Source organism: Lemur catta, chromosome 22 (assembly GCF_020740605.2).
Source record: "Lemur catta isolate mLemCat1 chromosome 22, mLemCat1.pri, whole genome shotgun sequence".
Lineage (NCBI taxonomy): Eukaryota > Metazoa > Chordata > Mammalia > Primates > Lemuridae > Lemur > Lemur catta.
Genome location: NC_059149.1, coordinates 30,017,791 through 30,042,061, shown reverse-complemented (window position 1 = coordinate 30,042,061; position 24,271 = coordinate 30,017,791). Strand labels below are relative to the sequence as shown.

Here is a 24,271-nt window from a genome sequence, read left to right as displayed (position 1 = left end):
CCCACTTGGCAATCACATATTTCAACTGCAGCAGCATGCAACTCGTTAGTTACGGGGTGCATTCTGCTGCAGCAAAACCTCTACTTCTTACATACATTTTCCCCACACACCCGATCAATATTCCTTTAAATATTATTAGTGAATTATATTCTATTTTGAGAAAAAAACAATCAATAAACATAAACCCCAAAAGCGTAGGCAACGAAAGCAAAAAAAAAAAAAAAAGGAAAAACAAATGAGCTGGCATCAAACTAAAAATCTCATCATGCACAGTAAAGGAAACAATGAACAGAATGAAGAGACAACCTACAGAATGGGAGAAAATATCTGTCAACTATGCATTTGGTAAGAGGTTAATATCTAAATACGTAAGGAACTCAAACAACTAAAAGCAAAAAAACCAAATAGCCAAGGTAAAAACTGGAAAAAGGACCTGGCAGACATCTCTCAAAAGAGGATGTGAAAATGCCTAATGGTATATGAGCAGGTGCTCAGCATCGTGAGGCCTCAGGGAAATGCAAACTAAAGCCAAGGTGAATTATCCCCTCCCACGTGGTAAGACGGCTGTCACCAACAAGACAAAAGCGAGCAAGTGCTGGCAAAGATGTGGAGAAACAGGCACCCTTGTACACGGTTGGTGGAAACGAAAATTAGTAAAGATTTTATGAGAAACATACAGGAGTGCCTCAAAAAATTAAAAAAGAGAACTACTATATGACGTAGCAATTTCTCTTCTGATTATGTCTCTGAAGGAAAAGAGATTAGTGTGTCAAAGAGATGTCTGCACTCTCGTGGTCACTGCGCATTACTGACAACAGCCAGGATATGGAACCCCCCCACGTGTCCAACACGTGGATAAAGTGAATAGATGAAGAAAATGCGCCAGACACACACGATGGGACACTATCCAGCCTTAAAAATGAAGGAAATGCATCATGAGCAACAACATGGCCCAATCTGGAGGACGTTATGCTGAGTGAAATAAGCCAAGCACAGAAAGACAAACACTGCATGATCTTAATCATATACAGAATCTAAAAACATGTGACACAGGACCCGTAGGAGCAGAGTGTAGAAGGGTGATTACAGGGATGGAGGGAGGAGGGGCGTAGGGAAGATGTTGGTCGAAGGACACGAACTTCAGTTAAAAGGAGTTAAGTTCGGGAGATCTACAGCACAACAGGGTGACTGTGGTCAAAAATAGTGTGTTATATGCTAGAAAATCACTTAGAGAGACGTTAATGTTGTCACCACACACAAAAAAAGTCTTACGTCTGTGGGGGAATGAATATGTTAATTAGCTTATTTTAGCCCTTGCACAATCCATAGTTCAAAACATCACGGATACCATAAACGCATACAATTTTTGTCAATTTAAAATAAAGGAAACTTAACACCGCTGCTCTATGACTAACAGATCTAATTTTTAGCAATATATGTTTATCATCCAAAAGATGGGAAAATTATGGGCAGTGATGTTTTTGGGAAAACAAGAAAGCGTTTAATACGAGGACCATGCTTGACTAACATATTTCAGATATGTTTGAAAGAATCCAATATTTTGCTACATAAAAGGCAAACATAAGAATATGTAGCAATACAGAAAAGAAGAAAGACATGATATGAAATTGCATGTTCCCAGATGACACTGAAATCCATATCTACACATAGATCTATAGATCAGGAACCATAGGCACAAAACTACTTTTTGAGTGGTACTATCACTATATGTAAACCTTTGTTTCTGTATTGTATTGTATATTCTAATATTGTATTCTATATTCTAATACTGTATTTCTTCCAGTTTAATTACTTTATAATTTAACTAAAAAGATGTTTAAAGTTGCTACTAGACTGTCCCTCCATTCTCACTCACTGAGACGGTTGCCCATACTCTCTGTGACACTAACACAGTTCTCGCTTGTCTCAGATTCTCATCAAACACTTAAAATGCCCACTCCAGACAGAGATGGGGACTCTACCTAGTGTTTTACGATCATCATCTGGTATCACAGTCTAGTCCAGAAGTCTCTGCTTGGGACATTCATCTTTAGTACATTTAGAGGACAATATAGAACTCATTCCTTAATTACTGTCATAAAACCCTTTCGCAAATGATCGGAAATAGCCATCGATAAAATATTGAAGCTTTGCTACTTTCAAGGCATTAAAATTGTTAACAAGAGCATCCTCTCCATTTCACTGCAGGCCGTGGACAAGCCAAGGAGGGTAAACTCGCTCCCGGCAGCAGAGCTGAGTGTTCTCTGTGCTGCAGTGAATCAAGACGAGGCTGAAGCTAAACACAGCCCAGATTCTAATTTATTAATTCAGTCTTTTGCTTTGGCTTTATCTAGCTTGTGGATCAGTTCTATTTAGAAGTCTCGTGTGCTTTCAACTTCAAATAACAATAAACTAAGTTTTCATTGATTTATGTTAGAAGTAATATATATTAGATATGACATTAGATCGTGTAATTTGGTTCTCTGAAAAGTACTCAGAAGAAAATTCCAGGAAAAAAGAAAAAGCCCTTAGTGCTTGTCTATTGGCAGGTAAATTTGGAATGCCTTAGATTAATTACGTTGTACAATTGAGACAACTGTTAGTAGTTTGCAACTGTAAGAAATAGCAGAGAACTGATCTGTGTAAGATCAAGATATACTGCATATTGAAAATAAACAACCAGAATGACAAAACTCAACTTAAACAGCTAAAGCAATTTTTTTCTTTTAAATAGAATACAATAGAAGAAATGCATTTTCACTTCTTCACTACTTAGCACTTCTGAAAAGCTGATGACTTGACTCTCGGTTTCTAAGGACATTTCATTCATCACCATTTAGTTCGCTTTACCTGCTAAACATATGAACAGTCTAGCTGTGAACAGACTATTTCTAAATACGGTTGACCTAGAGAGTGGGTATTTGTGGATTCATTCAACACGGGTACTATCACTATCTTTGAAAAAAAAAAAAATGCGAAGTGACTCAGAGATTAGAGTCCAGGACAGGATATGGGCTGGTTTAGCTGTGACGTCTCGCTGCCACCACCCACCAGGGATGACGCTAATCTCCCCGACTGCCCAGACGGAGGGATCCGACCTCTCTTCTCAACCCACACTGCCCAGCATCCCCTGAACCGGCTGGCGCAGCCAACAGACAGACTGACAGACAAGGAAAGACGGGCTAGTGCCTCTGTGTTGACAAACCCAGTTCAAACAGCACACGGGAGTATCCACAAACGCGAAAGGAATAGATCTTATTTTTAGGCACCAAAGGTCGGCATTTAAACATTCTGCATCTTCAGAAGGAAGGAGAAATACATTAGATTATACTGTTTCAGCCTCAAGCAACAGAAAACACAAAAAACTTGAGGCAAACTTTTCCTTAGCACGAAGTCCAAGCCGGGATTTGCCGTATTTGTCCCGGGGGAACGGGGCCAGGCACCGTGGGGGAATGGCATCCGCAAGTGGACTGTGTCAAAGATTTAGACATTCTGCTTAAGTGAGCGAGGGCCATGGCAGGATGAAGTATGAAGTGCTGAAGAATGTGTGTCTGTTTGCATGTGTGCACATGTGTGCCTGTGTGTGTGCACATGCAACACGTGTGTGTTTTGCCCGCATGCAATTATACACACACCTCTTTTTCTTTTCCTTGTGTTTTATCTACACTGACTGCCTCTGTCCTGGCACAGCACTAGTGCATCATGGGCTTCTAAATTCACTCGGGTCGCCCGCGTGCAAGTCACACGACGTGTCTAAAGGAGATGAGATGGTGCGTTTGCCCCCACCCCTCGCCCCCCACTGTGAGAAACAGGCACAGAACGCGGAGACAGGACTCTCAGCCGAGCCCCGGGGAAGAACAGGACTGGGGGCAGGGCTGGAACCACGGCGGCCGGAAGGCTGTGCTAATCCCGTGCCTGGTCTGCCCAGCACACGTGGGACCAAGAACCACGCTAGGGTGAGGACAGGGACGGGAGAAGCCCCTGTGCTGGGCTGAGGTGTGCAGGGGATGCAGGGCCCGTTCCTATTCCCAGCTCTGGGCTCACAGTCTCACCCCTGTGGCCTCCATGGGGCAGGGAGGCAGCAGGGGACCCCCTGGCTGAGAGGGCCCAGTGCTGAGCCCACCCAGGGGCCGCTGCCTCCCTAAAGGCTGTGCCCTGTGCTGAGAGGAGCCACGGCCACGGGACCCTTGCCCGGCCAGGAGGAGGGCCTGCCCCGGGCAGACGCGTGGGGAGGTTGCCGTGGACAGCAGAGGGACACAGGGTCGGGGACAGACTCAGCCCCCCACGGGGGCCGACGTGCCCTCTCCCCAGCCCTGGCCTTTCGCATCCTGAGACACAGAGAAGGGACAGAGAAGGGACGCCGACCACTGACTTTAACACCGATGGACTCAGAAATCCCTGATTTTAACTCTACCAAGGGTGAATAAATAAAATTTTCTGACTCAGACAGTATGCGGTTCTGGAAGAAGAAATTAATTACCAATCACAGTTCGAATAAAGTCACGTTTACTTGTGGACCTGTAATTCAATGTCATAAACGCATTTTCGCTTACTTTGCAAATAACATCGCTACTCTCATCGAGCGCGGGTCTGGCTCCCTCTCTTACTCTCTCCCTCTTCTGGTTTCTCTCCCTCCTCCTTACTTCTTTTTCCTCATTAAAAGCTGTTTTCCACACAAGTAGAATCAGTTATACAGGCAGTTACTGTAGGAAGGTGCAAAACCCGACAACTCCATTATTAGCAGAACAGGCTGAAGGTATTTTTCCAACTTTAGAATAAGAGGTGCGACATTTGAGCTGAGAAGGAGAAACGAAAACTTGAGAAAAGAGAAACTTGAATCTAAATGAGAAAGAGAAGAGAGAATGAGAATGAGAAAGAGAGAAAAGAAAACATCTCTGATGTTCTTTGACATCTTGAGAACATTTAGATTCAAGTGCCAATCCTACAAAAAAAATATCCTCCGTGCCTTGAACACCCAGTAAATATAAGCTGAGTGAACTAATTAAGGAAATTCACTTTCCCGTGGTTATATCCGTCAATCTGTAGGCAAAGCGGGAATGAGAAATTGTGGTAGCGACCAAACCCTCCTCCTGTTACTGAGCTGGTAGGGGTGAGCATGCATCAGACGGCTCTTGGGCAATGTGCTAAATAAATATAAACTGCTATGGGAATATTAAAAGGAAAACAACTGATTTTGCATTTAGCATAAAGGTAAGAAAAAGTTATTGCCAGAAACCGAAATTTGGGTTGGCCCTTGAAAGAGCCATAGAAGTTTTTTTCTTTCCCAAAACGAGTATGTGTGTCCTAGATCAAAAACTCACCAAAGCAAAACCCTGTTGGTTTCAAAGTTGGTGGTTTGTTTGGGTAAATGCAAGTAACTTGGTTTTTCTAGAACAGAACTTTCCGGTGATTATTCCAAAGGGGGCTGTGGCACGTGTTCCCACCTGGAAGGTCAGCACCTGTGCTCCTCCTCCGTAGACACGTGGCTTTGGTTGACATCCTTTCTCTCAACTTCCGCTCCTTTCTCTCACTTTGAGGCACAAAACTTAGTTCATTTACTGCTCCACGTCAGGTTTAGTTTGAGAAATATCCACCCACAGCCCAGAAGCATGCGAGGCTGGGAGGCTGGGAGAAGCCCCCAGCCAGGGAAGGCGGGCACAGAAGGCTTTGTGTTTATTCACCTTGAAATCTCCCAGCCTCTAGCTCTGTGCACTGAGCTTCTCACATCCCTGCAGTTGAAATCTGTGGGATGAACGGGCAGGAAAAGCCAGGAGGCAAGAGCAGGAGTTCAGACCATCCCTAAAATGCTGGAAAAGCCGTCAGCCTGGAAGGCTTTAGGGAGCAAAACCCCAACACAGCCTCAGGGCAGCATCCCACTGGGCAGGCAGGGAGCTCATGCATCCCTGTGATCCTTCACCTCTGTTTCCAAACAGCTTCCATCAATGGTTCTGCTTTTTGCTCTCTGAGGCATCTCCACACTACTTTCCCCAGGGGTTGCACTAGTTTGCAGCCCCACCGGCAGGCGCTGGGTGTCCGGCAGGTTGCGGGGGGAGGAGGGGATGGTATATTCACACCTAATGGGTGCAGTGCACAGCGTCTGGGGGATGGACACACTTGAAGCTCTGATTCGGGTGGGGCAAAGGCAATATATGTAATCTAAACATTCGTACCCCTGTAATATGCTGAAATAAAAATAAATAAACAAACAGGTTCAATTAGATCACCGCGCTGATCCTCCTACAAGCGAGGCCCTGAACCACTCACAAAGGAGCCTGGATGCTACATTGGATGGTGTCCGTGAGAGGTGCCATGAGGGACATGGCCCTAATCAATGGAACCGAGGGGGCAGCAAGGACAGTTTGTGAACAAACTGGGCACATGCGAGGAGGGAGACGTCCTCACATCCTCCCGACTTGCTCAGCATTCCAGAAAACGCCATCGTCAAAGAGACAAACGCGGCTGCTGTGGCCATTGCAATGTGTTTTATCACCCTTTTTGATTTTCACACAAAGCGTGTCATTTCTGGGTCATTTTTTTTTTCTTTTTATAGCAACAATTTTTAGACTCATCTCCTCAAGCCTTAGGGCAATTTAGCACCGCGACAAATGCATCAGAGAGCAGGCGGAGCGTTCTAGCCTCGGGAAAGAAAGGGAACTCGTATTTCATGTGATTTTTAGATGCCGCGTGTTAGCGAGAACGCGGCAAAGGCCCCTCGACAGCGGTCGCACGAGGCGGCCCGGGAGCCGGAGCAGCTGCAGCGCTGCCCGAAGGCGCGTTCCTGCCACCGGCGTCCCACCGGGACCCGCTCTCAGAGCAGGACACTGGCAAGAGGTGCGAACTCTCCTGCGAGGAAATTTAATCTGAATCTTCCAAGTCTGTTATATTGTGGGGGCCGCTATTTACAGAAACGAAGACTTGGTTGCTCCAAGTGGAAAAACCAAATCCGCGGGGTCACCGCCCCGCTAAGCACGCAGAGGCGGCGCGTTCCCACGCACCCTAAGTCCCACACCCGGGCAGGAGCAGGCGGGGAGGGGGCTCGGTGGGCAGGAACCGGGAGAGTCAAGGCTGGGGAAGCAGCTCCCCCAGCAAGCCGGGTCTCCCCGCTTTGTGTCCCTTCCTGAGACGAGGCAGAGGCCCCTCTCTCCTCCCTGAGGACCGTCGGTGCCCGCGGACGGCAGCCCCTGAGCCTGTCTTCCCCTCGGGACTAGGAAGCCCAGGGGACCCTGGCACGTGTCGGGCCGGGAGGTGTTTTGCAGCCCATCCTCTCTGCTCTGCAGCGGAGCGAGGACACAGGCAGGACTGTCAGAGCTGGAGGACGAGGAATCGGGCAGAGTCCGCAGCCCGGGCCGCCCCCATGGCTCACACCTCGGTCGTGCACCTGCAGGACACGCCGGCAACGGGCATGGCTGCTTTGTCTCATGGCCGGGACACCCGGCAGTGACGGCTGGACAGCCACCCGGACGTACTTAACACCACTGAATGGAAGCTTGAAAAGTGACTAAGATGCTAAATTTTACGTCGTGTATTTTACTGAAATCAAAATTTAAAACCCCAAAGCTCTAATGCCCAGGCCATATTCCTGACCGGTTAAACCAGAATCCTTTGTATCTGGGTAATTTTGTGTTGAATGGAAGTTACAGGCGTGAGCCACCGCGCCTGGCCCACAACATTTTCTTAATGAACTGAATTGGCTGCTACTAACCTTCATCATTTCTGAAGTTTATTTAATAAAATAATTATGAGGTTATGATTAAGTTTTCCCCTCTATTTTTCACACATTAAAAACTTCAGAATATGAAATGGTAACAGATGAAAAAAAAGAAAAACATCCTGAAGACCAATTTTGACAATAGACATTTAGAGTTAAATTTGTATTATTGGCTCGGAGAGTGACAGGTGTCAACTCCAGAGTATCTTTCAGCGTATGCTTTAGAGTTCTACAAGTAACATAGCAGCATAGCAATTGATCAGTTGTACCTTTGAATCAAAAGGACAAAAGACTTAAACAAAAATGGCAAGCTGACCTTATGTATGTGTTAAAAAATAAACGCTTTCCCAACCACTACTTCATCTCCTACCTGAAGTCAGAGCCTGCTCTTCTGCCATTTTCCGGAATCCCGGGATCAGGACACATGTCAGAGACCAACGCGACACCTCCTTGGCTCACTGTAAGAGAGAGAAATATTACTGAAAGTTGTGCAGCTGTTGAGGAAATAACCAGAGAACAAATTTATTCTAGGCATATTTGGTTCTTTAATGATCATGAATTAAAATGTGATTTTTTTTAAAGTAGTAAGACAGCTTAGGTACATTAAAATAAATATTTATTCTTATTAGTAAAAATAATTTTTTTCCCCAGAGAAAGGATGACAACATTCTTTGAGCACTCTCCTGTATTAAAAAGATCAAAATTTAATTAACTCATTTGTTCATTATGACTCCTTTTACGCCAGCTCACAATTAATATCATCGTGAGAAAAAATGGCTACTCTCCCAGAGAAGGAAGCCTTCCTCACTTCCCATAGATAACAACAGGGATGATAATTATTCACTCCGATCTATACAAGAGATAGTTTAAATACAATTACTTATATTTTAAACATTGGATGTTCTTGTCATTGAACTAAAAACCCAGATGGTCTCTCTGCTCAGGTGTGCTGACTTGTTTCTTGAGTCTATTCCATGAAGGGCCTTCCCTCCCTTTGGCATTTGCACCATCACAGAATAGTTTGTAAATAACTCATTTCCTTATTAGGTAGAGTTGCTGCCACTGTAACTTCCATTCCACCCTGTATAATTTGTCTGATCCAACCAATGTGATTACCTGTTTCCTTCCAGAAATTTGCTCAACAGAGGGCTTATTACCCAATCCTGTTTAATGAAATGTGAGGGGAACTCCATAGGAGTTCTTCTGGGAAATGCTACTGTGTGTTAACAGAGAACCTATCTCTTTTACTCCGAACCTTTCTGCAACTAGATTTTGGACACTGAACTGTTGGTGCCATCGTGCTATATAATTCAAGGATAGAGGTAACAGCATGGGTGGAATATGACCTTCCATCTCCTTGTTGAGACAGAAAAGTGACCATTTCAGGAACCTATCTTAATTCTGAACATACAGCTGAATGACTCATATCTTTAGTTTAAACACATTTGAATAAGTGATTCTATTATTTGCAGTTGAAAAGTGTACATACAAATAGACATATTCTCACACATCTTTTAAGTGACTCCATAAGAAGAAAAAAGTGTGTCTAGGCAGATGTTGAACTCCTAAAATATTTTATTAAAACTTTGTATAAAAACAATAATAATTATGCAATTTTTTTCTTTTTTCATTGCTAAATTAGGATGAAATTGGGTAAGGATATAACCCTTTAATAAATAAAAACCCTGTTAGAATATATTAAGTGATTTCATTCTTTGTAAATACTTCACCATTCCAAATGGGTTAACCTCTATTTTTTTATATATTTTTATTTTTAATCAAATTTTTACTAACATCTAAAAATTATTTTGCTGTAGAGTGTGAGAATTATATTGAACCATCAACATTTTATTTTCTAAATATTTAATTTTCTCAATGTCATTTCAAAATAATCTAGCAAGTCGGGCAGTGACATCAGTAAGTGGTAGGAGAGAAAGCTCCAGACCCTCATTTCTCCATGGAAACATCAAAGGAACAACTGTCACCAGACTGAAATAATTCTACAGGAGCTCTGGGAACTGGTCAAAGATCTACAGCAACCACACAAATGCCCAGTGAAGCAAATGCCATGTTCAAATTAGTAGGACATTTCATGGGGTTTTCACTCTTTCTTGTCTCACACCCTCCCTGTGGTGGCACAGTGCACTTGAGAGGAAGTGGTCCAATTACCAGTTTCTGTTCAAGGAATAGAGAAGCAGAGAAAAACTATTTGGCAACATTCTAGTTTCTCTGTGGCTGCCTGAGGGATGGATTTCTTTCTTTCCTGACTTGGAGCTCAGAGGCGGAATGGTGGCACAGTTTGGATCTCCAGCTGGAAGCTAGGGGAAGCAGTGGTGTGGCCACTGTGAAGAAAGCTGAGCAGTACTGCAGACCCATGGGCACCTGTGAGGAATACATCACAGGCAGAATACACTAGAGCATCTAAGGCCCCAAGTATCAGCTGAATTGAGGCTTATTGGAATTTAAGATATTTCAAAGCAGTTGGGAAAAACAAGCAAACAACAACAAGAAACTTAAAGGTACACACACAAACCCAGAGTGGACACAAATCCAGAAAAGACTGAGAAGACTTTAAGTCTTTAACCCAGGTTGCTCTCAAGACTGAGAGGCTCACTAACTAGTGAACATCTTCCACTTTATTCTGCAAAGACTGAAAGAGATGGTTGATTAAAAAAAAATGCCTAATCTTTTTAACAAAGATCACAAGGCTTACAAAGAATGGGGAAATAGGGCTCATTCAAAGGAACAAAATAAATTGCTAGAAACAGTCTTTGAAGAAACATATACATTAGACTTATTAGACAACAAATTTAAAACAACTGTTAAATACAAATTTGAAGAAATAATGGCTAAATATTTCCCACATTTGAGAAAAGACATGGATATACAAATCCAAAGAGGTTAATGAACTCCAAGTATGGAAAACCAAAAGAGATCCACAGTGAGACACATTATAATCAAACTGTTAACAGCCAAAGAAAAATAGAGAATCTTGAAAGCAGAAAGAGAAAATCAACTTGTCACAAACAAGGGAACCCTACTAAGACTATCTTCAGATTTCTCAGCAGAGACATCGTGAAGGTTAGAATGCAGTGGGATGACATATCTTAGTGCTGAAAGAAAAGAACGTCAATGGAGGCTGCTATATCCAGCAAACTGTCCCTAAAAATCAAGGGAGACATTAAGATTTTTCCAGACCAAAAAAATAAAAAAATAAAAAGTGAGAGAGTTTATTATCAGTATACATGCCCTAAAAGCAATGTAAAAGAGAGTCCTTCAAGTTGAAATGAAAGGACCCTAGACAGTAACTTGAAACCATATAAAAAGAAAAAGTTCTTCAGTAAAGGAAAACACATGAAAAACTATGAAAAACAGTACTATAGTAATTTTGGCTTATAACCCAACTGTTAATTTTCCACAGTATTTAAAGACAAATGAATAAAGATAATTATAAATCTATGTTAACAAGTACATATATAAACATGTAATTTATGACATCAATATCATAAAGTAGGGGGCAGACTCGTAAGGAGTAGAGTTATTGTATATGACTGAAGTTGGTATTAAATTTAAGATACTGTCATAATTTTAGGATATTGTATGTAATCTCCATGGTAACTGCAAAGAAAGTATCTACAGAATAAGCACTAAGGACATGAGAAGAGAATAACATTATATCATTGCAAAAGATCCATTAAACACAGAGAAAAAAAGTGATGGAGAAAATGAGGGACAAAAAAATCTCTAAGACATAAAAAAATCAAATAAGAAAATGGTAAAATGGTTAAGTATTCCCTTATAGGTGAATTACTTTAAATATAAATGGAATAAATCTCTGTTATAGGCTAAACTATGTCCCTCCCCCTAAAAACATATACGTTGAAATCCCAACCACCAGGATCTCAGAACGTGACTGTCATTGGAGATAGGTTATTTGAAGAAGTAATTAGGTTAAATTGTGGTCAAAAGGGTGAGCCCTGCTCCAGTCTGACGAGTGACCTTATAAGAAGAGGAGATCAGGAGCTGGATGCACAGATGAAAGACCACGTGAAGAAGCAGGAAGAAGACGACCATCAACAAGTCAAGGACGAGACCTCTGAAGAAACCAACCTTGTCAGTGCCTTGATCTCAGACTTCTATCCTCCAGATTTGTGAGGAGGTCAGTTTCTGCTGTTTAAGCCATCCAGCCTGCGGTGTGGTACGATGTTACGGCAGCCCGAGTAAACTAATACACTCCCAAACCAAAAGACACAGATTGGCAGAATGAATTAAATAATATATAAATAAGTAACAGGATCCAGTTATATGTTGCCCACAAGAGACTCACTTTAGATCTACGGACACACGGAGCTTAAGAGTGAAGACCAGTCAAATTAACAGAGCCAAAAAATAGAATGCTGGCTGCAGGGGCTGGGGGTAAGAAGGAATATGGAGTTACTGTTTAAAGGTTACAATGTTTCAGCTGAGAATGACGAAAATTTTCTAGAGATGGATAATGTTGATAGCTGTACAACAATGTGAATATATTTAATGCCACAGAACTGTATACCTAAAAATGGTTAAAATTAGTAAATATGATATCTTATCTCCCTATATATGCACTGTATATACATACCATATATATATGCACACATATATAGAGAAATACACATACATAAATTTCCACCATGGTAATATAGCTCTACTACTTTTTTCTCCAATCCAGTGATTTTCAGAGTCTGCATTATGTGCTAAGGTAAACTTTCTAATCAGTAAGCAGTGGTCAGCTATTGACTCTCTAAAATTTATCTGCTAAATATATCTAGTTTTAATAATTTCAAACTCTAATGCAGAGTGGTACTTCGGTCATATTTTTTCTTTCTGTCATCCCCGGCTAGATGTGTCCTACATTCCCTCAAGCAAGACAGTTATTGCTGCGGCAAATCAATGCAGTTCATCAAGGTGAGTGGCCATCCCTGTTCTTCTGTCAGAGCAGCATACTCCAGCGTGGTTCTTATCCCCTATTCTGCGGTACCCACACTGGTCAAAGCACAGCAGCAAGGCTTAAAAAGGTCCACTTATATCTCCCTGTTCTATTTTTCCTCACATGGAAAAAGATAGGAAACAAATTGGATGTGCCCACCCAAGACAAATTAAAACATTTTGGGTCTTTCTCAGGATAACACCAAAGTCACTTACTTATTAAAGAAAGGTTAGTCAGTTGGTATTCTGTGTGAGCACAGAATGAATCAGAAAGCCTGAATGGACTGCAGATGGTGGAAGATTTCAAAAGTGTGACGAGAGATTAAACATAAAATATGGGTAATTTTCTGAAGCAGAGATGGGTGTTTAATGTGTTCGGGTGACAGAAGAAGCACGGTGACAAACAGGGCAGGTACAAGCAAACAATTAGCTCCATAAATCCCAACGACCTCTTCTAGCTGCATCGCGTGTAATTAACTCCTCTGAAAACTGAAGCTTTCATGTTGGAAAGAGTCATGGAGATCAATCCACTGCAAATGGAATCCCCAGTGCCTCAGAGCAACATTTTCAAAAGAGAGGAATTACTGGGCTTAATATCATTTAAACCCAAATTTTGTTGAATTATATCTTTTGAAAGCTCACGGTACACATGCCATAGATATTAATAAATAGATGAAGTTTTAGTCAAAACCTGGTAGCTAAAAAGCAAAACTGAAAATATTCAATAGATGAGTTCATTACACATCATTAACTAATACTAGAGCAAGATGTGAAATTATGCAATTGGACGATCAGATACAAATTAGAGAGTTTGTAAAAGACTTTGAATGAATTTTGTTTAACAAGTATAAAGTATATATTTAAATGGCTTTTTCAAAGCACGTTGCTTCACCATACCTCATCAGATCCGCACAAGACCCGTGCCATTGTGGGGCAGCAGGGTCTATGCTTCTCCATCAAATTGCCCTGCTCTTTGAGGACGAATGTCAGGAATGTCAGTTAAAACTCAACATGAATTTATTTGTAGCGAACTATACAGCAAGACTAGGTGCCACAGTGAAGGAAGTAAGGCTACAAAAGAAGTATCTTACAATCATTCCTAAGGAGATTAGAGACAAATAAATTAGTGGACATAAGATTTATACTAGTGAAATAATCAGAAATAATTACAGATAAAGTGCTAAGAATAAGGATGATGATGTAAGATTAAATATAGCATTGCTAGAAACTCCAGGTATCATTTACACATTTTTAAATTTACTCCATATAATCGCTCTATAAATTGTTACTATTAAACCCATTTTATAGGAAGGAAAACTGAGGCTGGAGTTTTGACCCAGTTAACTTAAAATCCAAGTTCCTTTCCCTACATTCACTACAGTGACCTAATGAGACATTATATGTTAAAGGGCTTTATGATCTAAAAGTGAGGATTTTGGTTAACAAAAAATTTTTTAAATTCTTAATAAGCACATTTCTTTTATAAAATGTGTTTAATAATAAAAGGACAGAGAACATCAAAAAGGGGTGGGAGTAAAAAGGTGTTTTCATTTATATTCTCAACCAGCATACACATGGGAAGCCACATGGTTTGAACCATGAGACTTCAGTTCAAACCATCTGGTAGCAATTTTCTTTCAGTAAAAAAAGAAAAAAAAAAAGATTCAAAGGCTTTCCACAGAAGACATTATCCACTTTTAGAGAACTAGAGCTATGAATCGGCTTGAATGTTAAATCTCTATGTAAGTTGTCATTCTGAGTTAAATTTTGGATTATATTTGGAATAAGTGATCAAAAATAAAATCCATTTAAATAAATTTGCCCTTTTTAGTGGGATGGCGCTTGTAATTTATTATTATTGCATATTTTCATCGGTGACACTTATTTCTTTAGACACCTACAGCCACGTTTCAGCCGGATCAATTTTGAGATGAACTATAACCGTTTAAACCTTCAGGGAGGTGACATATGTTTTTAGCTGCATAACAATCAGCACTGTTGTTATACAGATCACATTCTGCTCGAAATTCCTTAATGGCAATATCCCCACTCTGCCGGTGACCTTTGCATGAGTGACAACCCATTCTAGGATCTGTGCTTGGGGATATTGCAGACTTCAGACTTTCCCACCACACTCAGTCTGAAATAAGTCAACGTTGACATTTTTCCCTTCAACGTTTAATAGACTCAGTATTTCCTCACCAGAACGAAAAACAATACCTACTTTTTAACATATTTCCCCTTTTTGATTTGCAAAAGGTTTCTGTCTCATCAAGAATGAAACTTATCTATATCTTCCCTTCCTCAAAAACCAATAAGTTGATTAGATGATGATTTCCATGTTAACATTTTGTTATTAATATTTAATAATTTCTTTCACGTAGGTAGAACAAGAATATCTTGTCCTAGAGCATCGCATGGGACATTTTTATGTCCATATCCATAATTTTTGGCACTTGTCTCTGTTTTTATGGAATATTTGTACAGTCTCTAGTACAAATAGTTGGTTTTTATCCCACAGCAGTAAACAAATGTTTACAAGCTCTATATAAATAGGGCAAATAAGAATTGTTGACAATCGGTTGATAAATTCTTATTATCAGAGCAACACGGGAGGTTTTAAATGATAGTTTACATAGAAATGAGTTGCCAAAAATGCACTGCTTTTATATGTGTTGTTTTGGGTTGCATATTAATGGTTCTCCCACCGGACTTGAAGAACCTACAGCCCTGTGTGTGTGAGAGTCATGGTCTGGATTTTCCAAGTGTCTAATTTGTTACATCACCACATGTTTGTGTCAGCTCCCTCTCTTCTCTCAATGCATGTCTTAGTGCGTTGACTTGTAAAACACCAGTAGTTGAACAATTATCATAATTTTATAGGCAAATTTTACCAATGCTTTCTTCTCTCCAATTCTATTGTCATGGTCTTAAACTCTCTTAGTTTACAGTACTATATATTTTAAAATACATTTTGGCTTCAAATGCTATGCCCTCAGAGACATGATTGAGACATTTAAAAAAATGACGATTGCACAACAAAGGCTATTTGACTAGCGTTCAAAACCTTAAGTCTTTCCAACATTATTCTAACTGCTACCCACAGGGGTTCCACTGTCTGGATAATTTTGAATGCTTCAAATTCTAGCACTATTAAGTCTTCTTTTTTTCTTCTTTAACGTTATCTCCCCTAGACTGTTTTTCTACCAGAGGGAAAAACAAGATTTTTTATAAGCCTCTGATATTAATAATTATTGTTCCAACTGATGAATCACTATGGCAGCAAATGTTCAAAGAGGGAATATTTTATTGATTTAAACTCAAATTAAGCCACAATGCTTATTTACTATTCAAGCAAAATGAAAAATAGGAATATTCTAGTGCAAGATCAGTGTAAATGACCTTCGCAATGTAAATGGCACTGAAAATTTTACAAGAGCCTTGAGGACTTTCCTCGTTGCTCTCTGTCCAAGTCCATAGCGTGCTCTGAGATGCTGACTCAAATGTATACTGGCAGCAGCAAAGAGACCTGTCTCTGTGCCCTCCGCGGGCTCCCAGGGATGCAGAGTGACCGTCATCGGAGAGAACACCCGCTTAGCTTGAGGAATTACAGCCTGTCATCTCTGCTCTGGTCTCTTTTTGCACATTTAAGAACTCTGAACCTAGGACTCAGGAATAGCTTTCAGGGCTCACTCAAAGACATCTTGCAGAATGCCCAATTATTCATGGATTTCTAACAGTGAAGAGAGCATTGGACCGGGCTAATTTATGTTACTTAGCATAGGATCTAAAATACCAGGCCAGCCATCTTGAAATCTGACAGCAAAAGGAAAATGCTGAAGTTATTATATAAGATAATTGACCTCAGAAATATATATTTTTATTTTAAATTTATATTTAAATATCATATTCAGATATTTTATATTAAATATAATTAAATATTAAAGCTTTTATTTGTCAATTCTTAGATTAAAAATAGGAAATAGTAATGATCTGAATGAGGCCCCATAGAAAGTTTCTTTCTGACAATAGTACATACGTGATTTCAGAATTTTTTATTTAAGTGCATTCTAACACAGTAAATATAAATGATATTAGCGTGTATTGTACAACTTATGTATACATTTATCTTATTACTTTTATTTCTATTACCTATGTATTCAGAATAGGAGAATAATGTCATTTAAGCTTTATTATAATGCATATAAAATAGATATAAATATCCAAGTAAATATATAATTATACCTTTATTTATATAAACATATTTAAATATATGTTGAAATTAGTAAATCAATAGTATTTAATATGAATATTTTATCATATTTTTATCATAGAGTTGATTAATATTTATTTTCCATAGTGCAATGTATAGAAAGAAAATGCTTAGAAATTCTTTTTGAATTTTAAAAGAGCAGCAGTATTAAATTATGTGATATTTTTATGATACACAGTTTTAACAGTACAATTAGTATATCAATACATTCAATTGATTTGAAACTGTTTTAAACATAAATGGAATGAGGTATGTAAACCCTAAAGCACTACACATGTTGAAATCTTTTATTTCCCAATGATCTTTTCTTTTTTTTTTTTGAGACAGGGTCTGGCTCTGTCACCCTGGGTAGAGTACAGTGGTGTCATCACAGCTCACTGTAACCTCCAACTCCTGGGCTCCAGCGATCCTCCTGCCTCAGCCTCCCGAGTTGCTGAGCCGACATGAAGCCACCTAAATATGGTGCCTCATAGTTTTGAGACCAGAGACTATCTTTTCTATTTTCTCTGACTCCCTTCTCAACTCCAAAAACAGTTGCTCAGTTTTATATAATTAACTAATGGAGAATTGTGTAGGTTATCTCAGAAAAATGTCCAAGAATAAACTTAACTTCTTTTTTTCTCCATTGCACCAGACAACAACAAAAAACACATGTTTTCCATGAACCCCTATAAAATCAAAAGCGGTCTCTGAGAGCTCAACCTTCCTGCTAAATAAATTAGATATCCCTTTGTTCATGGTTAGAACACTTGATTAAAAAAAAAAAAAGGCAATGTCTGTCTATAAACCAGTTTTATAAAAAGTCTATATTGGCCCTGAAAAATGTTCGTCCACAGCCCCCGTGTGTGGACGAGGAGATCTTACAGGGAGTTGCAGGAACACACATGTTCCGTGCAGGTCCTATGTTGCTAATATTTCTTAAAAAATTGTTATTGCTATCAATATCCAATGCGTGCTATTAATCATAGTTTGCTAGATGTATCCTTATTTGTGAAAGAAAAATAAAATTAACATCATTGTATGTTAAATAAACTTTGTATAATTTGTATTGTCTTTCTAAACTCCCTATTTCATTTTCATGTACTGTTAGGTTTTTTTTTTTTTTTTTGTGAACTGTGGCCTCAAAAGTTACAATGAATCAGGCCTCCGAGAAAGCCTTAAAAAAAAAGCAGGATTCGAGTTACTGCAGAGCGATAGAGTAGTGCCCTGAAAATGCACATTTAAGGTGAAATGGGGGGAAGCTTTCCTGGAGTAAATTGCCTCTCGCAGCCTCTCTGTTCCGCTTCTTCTGCGTGACTCATTAATCCCTAAGCAAATCAGGGCCAGTCTTGGGGCCACTGCCCGCTGCTTGCCCAGATGCAGAAACAATGAGTCGCTGACAATAGAACCCAGAATCCCCATCTGGGGCATTTCATTCACCCCCTCACGTAACAGCCTCAAACTGAGGAGATCTTAGATGCAGTAATAAAAATCTGGTTCTTCTCAAAACCCACATATTTCCTACTTTATTATTAAGTGGTTTTTATCTGGCAGGATATGTAGACACTTAAAGTGTAACTCGGTCTCGTGGGTAAACATTTATTTCAGCACACAAAAAAAGGAGTGTATGAAACTCAGAAGATTCTTTTAAAAAATCAAGATGTATACCGCTGGTATGGAACTCTGCTTGTCTCCCAAGAGGCCGGCACACCATTTCTGAGAGAAAGCCAGTGCTTATGGTCACATAGGGATTTCAAACTCATCTTTTACTTGTAAAGAGGAAGCCAGGAATTCCAGCAGGCTCCAGGCTCAATGGAAAGATTTGATGTCAGTAATTTCCCTGCTTATTATTCGGGGTTCCAGCCACTCTGCCACCTCCTGGTCCTCAGGGACCCTGTGCCGTGACATCCCACTGGGTAGAGCCTACCTCTGCCCGTCTCATTGTTCAAACCAACCATCATTTCCCTACTCTTACTAGAGCGAATTTCAATTAGGTTTCAGGACACGGGCAATCTGTGTAGACTCATTCAGAGTCAGGTGAGCAAGAAACACACTCACGGAATGAATCCCTGACACAAACGAAGTGAGAGCTGCAGTCCTAAGAGTCGGGCTTCTCTCTCTTGGAATCTGCCAACCGCAGTCACCTGGAACTTCCCCTTTGACGGATCTGCCGGAGGACATGGGACACAGCAGACACAGTCTAGAGCCTGAGGACTGAGCGCTGAGCCTTTTTCTCTTGCCCAAATTCCTTTCTAAGAGGCCTGGTGACTCACGCCTTACAGACCATGAAATCTCATTAAACAGTTTATTTTTATTAACTCAGTCGAATGCGGCTCACTATCCAACCCGCTCAAGTGCTCCTTCCTACTGACACCAAGTCTTTAGACAAAGCTTCACTCTTCCAGCCAACTGCCAGCCAAAGAACCCCCCAAACCCTCCTGTGACTTGTAAGCTCCCCGCATCCAGATGTCCTGCCTTTTGAGGCCAAACCAATACATACTTTCCATGTGCTGATTTGTGATTTTACCTGTAATTTTTGTCTCCACGAATGTATAAAACCAACTGCAACCTGGCTGCCTCGGGACCCCTTTCTCAGGCCCCTTGAGACAATGCTCTTTGGACAGTGGTCACTCCTACTGGCTCTTTAAATATATTGGTAGGATTCGGTTTTTCCATTGATAACCCACCCAGAATGCAAAGTCTAAACTTACACATACACAGAGATCAAGACATGTTATATATATTGGACATAATACGTATATAAAATGATATACATTAAAATATATACTAAAAGATGAGACCCCAAAGCACCAAATACACAGGAAAAGAGTTGACAAGAAATAAGCCCACTGTGGAAAAATAGCTCAGAAATAAAGAAAAAAAAAACCTTGCCATTTTCAACCCTGGTGCTGTGTGGAAGAAGAAATCACCACCAAGAATTTGTCAACCTTAAGTCTTTCACATGGTTCATAGGCCAAATTCATGGAACCCACATGGCCCTAAATATCTCAAGTGGAGAATGGAAGTCGTAGGATATTCGTAAGTCCTGACCCAGGCAAACACAAATCCTCTCTGGAGGAACACGGCCCTCATTCAGGCCTCAAAGTATCCCCGATAATAAAGTTTCAAGGAACATTGGTTCACCCTAGAAGGAGAATGTAAAAGAGAGGAGAAAATAAAAACTGTCAATGTGCAGGTTATGGGCGTGAGAGAGGAAGAAGGTCAGGTGTGTGGCTTATCAGGTTTGGACGGTCTGAGTGGAGTGATGGCATCCGCTTCAAACATAAAGGGAAGCCAAGTATCCATTAGAAGACCGCTCCCTCATCTCTGACACGTCAACCTGAGTTTCTCGGTAGAGGTGTCTCACTATCGCTCCCTTCTCGTGGGTTCAGACACATTCGTACCGTCTTCAATCCCGACATCTCCCCTTGTGCTCGCAACCCCCTCTGACCACAGGGCACCCCCGGTGAGCATCTTACAGTCTTCTCAACTTCTGCTCCCCCCACCCGCAAGCACACGTCCCCTCTGTATTTCCTTATTGTGAACAGCTTTGTCCTTCACTTGCTTCGACCAAAAACCTTGCAGTAAACTGTCTCCTTTCACCCCCCAGCTCTAGCCATCAGAAGATCCTACTTATTAGCTCCACATTCAAAATGCGTACACACAACGGCCATTTCTCACCATGTGCTACCCCACTCCAAGCCATCATTATCTTGTCATCACTACAGAAATAGCTTCCTTGCTGGTCTTTCTGCTTTTGCCTTGTCCTGTTCCCAGCAGTGTCCTCCCTACGCGGCTGATGGGATCCTTCAAAGACAAGACCGTCACGTTACTCTTTTGTTCCACACGCTCCAAGGATTCCTGATCACCTGGGGTAAAGCCGGCATCCTCACGTTGGTCCATAAGCCCAGACACGATCTGGCCCTCGCCCACCACACACATCGGCTCTGTCTGCCGTCTCCCTGTCACTGGAGATGTTTCAGTCACCACCTTCACGGTGTACCTGGAGCTCACCACGCACGTGACGCATCAGGGACTTTGCACGTTCTGACCCCTCTTTCTGGCACACGCTTCCTCCACGTAACCGGCAGAGCTGGCCCCTCCCTTTTTCAAAATTTCTCCTCCCATGTCACTGCATTAATGAGGTCTTTGCCGACCACTATACAGAGGACACTAGTGTGACCCCTCCAGCCCCGGCACTCCCTGCCTCTTCCACTGATATTCTGCATCTGATATACTGTTAATGCATGTTGACTCGTTTCTCTCGCCTTCCCTGACACTCTGGGACACAAAGTTCCTGAGTGCAAAGACTTTGTTTTGTTCTCTGCTGCATTCCCAGAACCGAGAACCGTGCCAGCACACGGTTGGCACTCCGTAAATATTTGTTGAATGAATAAATGAACATCACTGAAGACTGAAGCCTCCCCCCCTTTTTGAAACTATTTGAAAGCATAATTAGCACTCTTGGCACTCACTATTAATAACACTCAAATTATATTAAAACCCAATAAAAGGCACTCACAAATGCTTTCTGTTAGAAAATAGCACTCAATTAAGACTCATTCATCAATGTTAAGCTTTTCTTCTCTATGTACACACTTTATCAATTGAAAACACCATAAAGTCATATTTTTCAAAGTTAATATATTTTTTTCAATATATGATTTTTAAAAAACAGTCTATTTCTAGAGTTTTCTTGTTTGTATGTTGTCTCATGTAAATAATGCCAAGTGGCTAAGTTACGGAATGGTGACTCTAGGTTGGCCATTCCTCCTTTAGACCACGCAGCTGGCTGAGGGCCAGTTTTCAGAGACCAAGTGGCAGCAATTGTAGAGGCTCCTTGGAAGCATGAGGACTCCAGTGGAGGCTGAGCCACACCCTCCTGCTGTTACTCCAGGGTCCCCAACGTGGCTTATGTCTAAGCAGTAACACAAGTTTGATGACCCACACACATCTGGTAGATTAGATTACATATTAATTTTCATCCTCACTCCCAGAAACGACAGTCTTCACCCCGGCAGCGTCAGTGTTAACATCAGCACTTGCTCCTGTGTCTGAAACTGACAAGTTTCATTTCACCCGTGACAGCCTGCTCTTGTCACATAAAAAATATGATTTGAACTTGGATCGCTGATGTGAAAAGCACATGTCACTGCTTTGGAGGGGCCAAGTCTAGAACATCTAGTTAGGCAGAAATCCCTGTAATAATGTCTCTTTTTTGTTAGAGTAGAGGCCGTCTTCAGGAAACAATGTTACCGCCCCTTCGTCTTGATACCCTCGCAGCTTGTTCTTCTCAAGCACTTCAGCGTTTGCCTTCAGCCTGCCTGAAACGCATGTAAACTGTAGTTTGTGTGGACTGAATTCAAATGACACTGTTCGCCAATACTTAGGTTTAATGGAAATATAAAAATTTATAAAATGATGTAATAAATTATAGTAGAGTTTAAAAAGATAAATATTCAGTGTCAGGCTGAAATTTTTCAGATTTAGGAATATTTGCATTATTCCTACCAGGTGAGTATCAATAATCCAAAAATATGAAATCCTATTTCCTTTGAGTGTCATGACAGTGCTCAAAATGTTTTGGATTTGGGAGCATTTTTGATTTTGGAATTTTAGGTTAGGAATACTTAACCTATATATAGTGTATACGCGATGGAAAACTATTTAGCCTTAAAAAAGAAGGAAACTGTCATTTGCAACAACATGGATGAACGTGGAGGATAATAACTTAAGTGAAATACTCTGGGCCCAGAAAGACCAATATCGCACGATTCCATTCACATGTGCAACGTTCAGCAGGAAACTCACAGAAGCAGAGAGTAGAACAGTGGTTGCCAGGGGCTGGGGTGGGGTTGGGAGATGTTGGTCAAAGGACACAAAATCCAGCAACACAGGAGGAACAAGTTCAAGAGATCTATGGTACAACATGGTGACTACAGTTAAGAGCAATGTATGGTATTCTTGGAAGTTGTTAAGAGATTTTAAGTGTTCTCATCATAAGAAATGAAAAGGGTGTGAGGATGCATCTGTTAATTATCTTGCCTTAGCCTTTTGACAATGTATACATGTTTTAAGATATCATGTTGTGCAGCATAAAGATATGCAATTTTTATTTGTCAATTAAAAATAATTTTTAAAGTGAATATGTTGTTATTATCTAGGCAAAGAATAGACAAAAGGTTAGTTTGGAAAGGGGACACAGCTTGTGCATCAACTACAAATTGAGGACCACGTTTACTCAAGGAACTTGTAAACGCCAGGGCTCCTGGGCTCAGAGGTCAGCTGGCCGGATGGGCGTGGCTGCCAGGCAGTGACAGGAGGGTATCTTTCGTGTCTAACCTCCCACTGCGAACAGAAACCACTTAGAAAGAGGAAGCCAGCTGCAAACTGGAGGACACTTCTCAAATCGGCACTAAGACTGCTATGATTGCTTTTGGATAAAATGCTTAAGGGTTTAAATTTTTATTCTTCTTCCTTTTCTTCCTGTCCTAACGTCATCTGCTAGCAGCCTAGGCTTATGCAGTGCTTGTTTGTTGGTTGGTTTTATTCTTACATAAAAAGTGTTGACTCTGTATACAGTAAATAAACAAATAAATCTTATTAAAAGAAAAAAGAAGTAATTGTAGCAAAATAAGCCTGGATCTCTGCCACAGGCCAGAACAAGTCGTAAGTTGTTTGTGTCCTGATGAGAAAAAAAAAAATGCCTTTGGGCTTTTATAAAAACTTCAGGAAGATGTGATTTTATGAAAACAGACACCTGGCCCCAGCATTTGGCTATAAAAGAAGTAAATGCAACTCCTACAGGAAGGTCCTCCCGTGGGCATGTGGGTTTGTCTTTTCATTACACCTGGGGATATTTAACCGGTTAAAGAAGGGAAAACAAGTTTAAGTAGGTCAAACAATCATGGCGCCAGGTTTCCGCTACTGCCATGCCGTTGCTGAGTGTGTGTGGTCCTTGCACGGCTTCAGCCTTTCATTTTGGCAGCACAAGCACGTGCTCTAAGCCGATGGCTACCCCTTTCTCGTAAACTGGCCGAAGGGCTCACAGATCACAGCACACGGAGGTCCTATGACAGTCCGGTTACTTTTTCTCTCTGACACTCTTGCCCGCGACGGCCACACTCAAACTGACCATAAATGGCAGCCCCACGCATGCCCAGGACAGCTCTACAGAAGGCTGAACATTTGCACGTACAACCATTCAACAACAGCACATTTGGAGACTAGGGAACTATTTAAATACTTTACTTTTGATAATTCTTAAAAAAGTAAACAAAAAGTGATGCATTTCTGAAAATTGGATATTCTCTTCAATATTATTTTGGAAATCATGCGTCTTAAGTTGG

At 40.9% G+C, this 24,271-nt stretch overlaps 1 protein-coding gene across 1 annotated transcript in view; it reads right to left on the bottom strand.

The window, feature by feature from the left end:
* CSMD1 (CUB and Sushi multiple domains 1) overlaps positions 1–24,271 on the bottom strand; it is a 1,229,803-nt gene that overhangs the window by 294,981 nt on the left and 910,551 nt on the right. Inside the window, exon 8 of the mRNA XM_045535313.1 lies at positions 8,079–8,166. Coding sequence (XP_045391269.1) covers positions 8,079–8,166 — 88 coding nt within the window. The remainder of the gene's footprint in view (positions 1–8,078; positions 8,167–24,271) is intronic.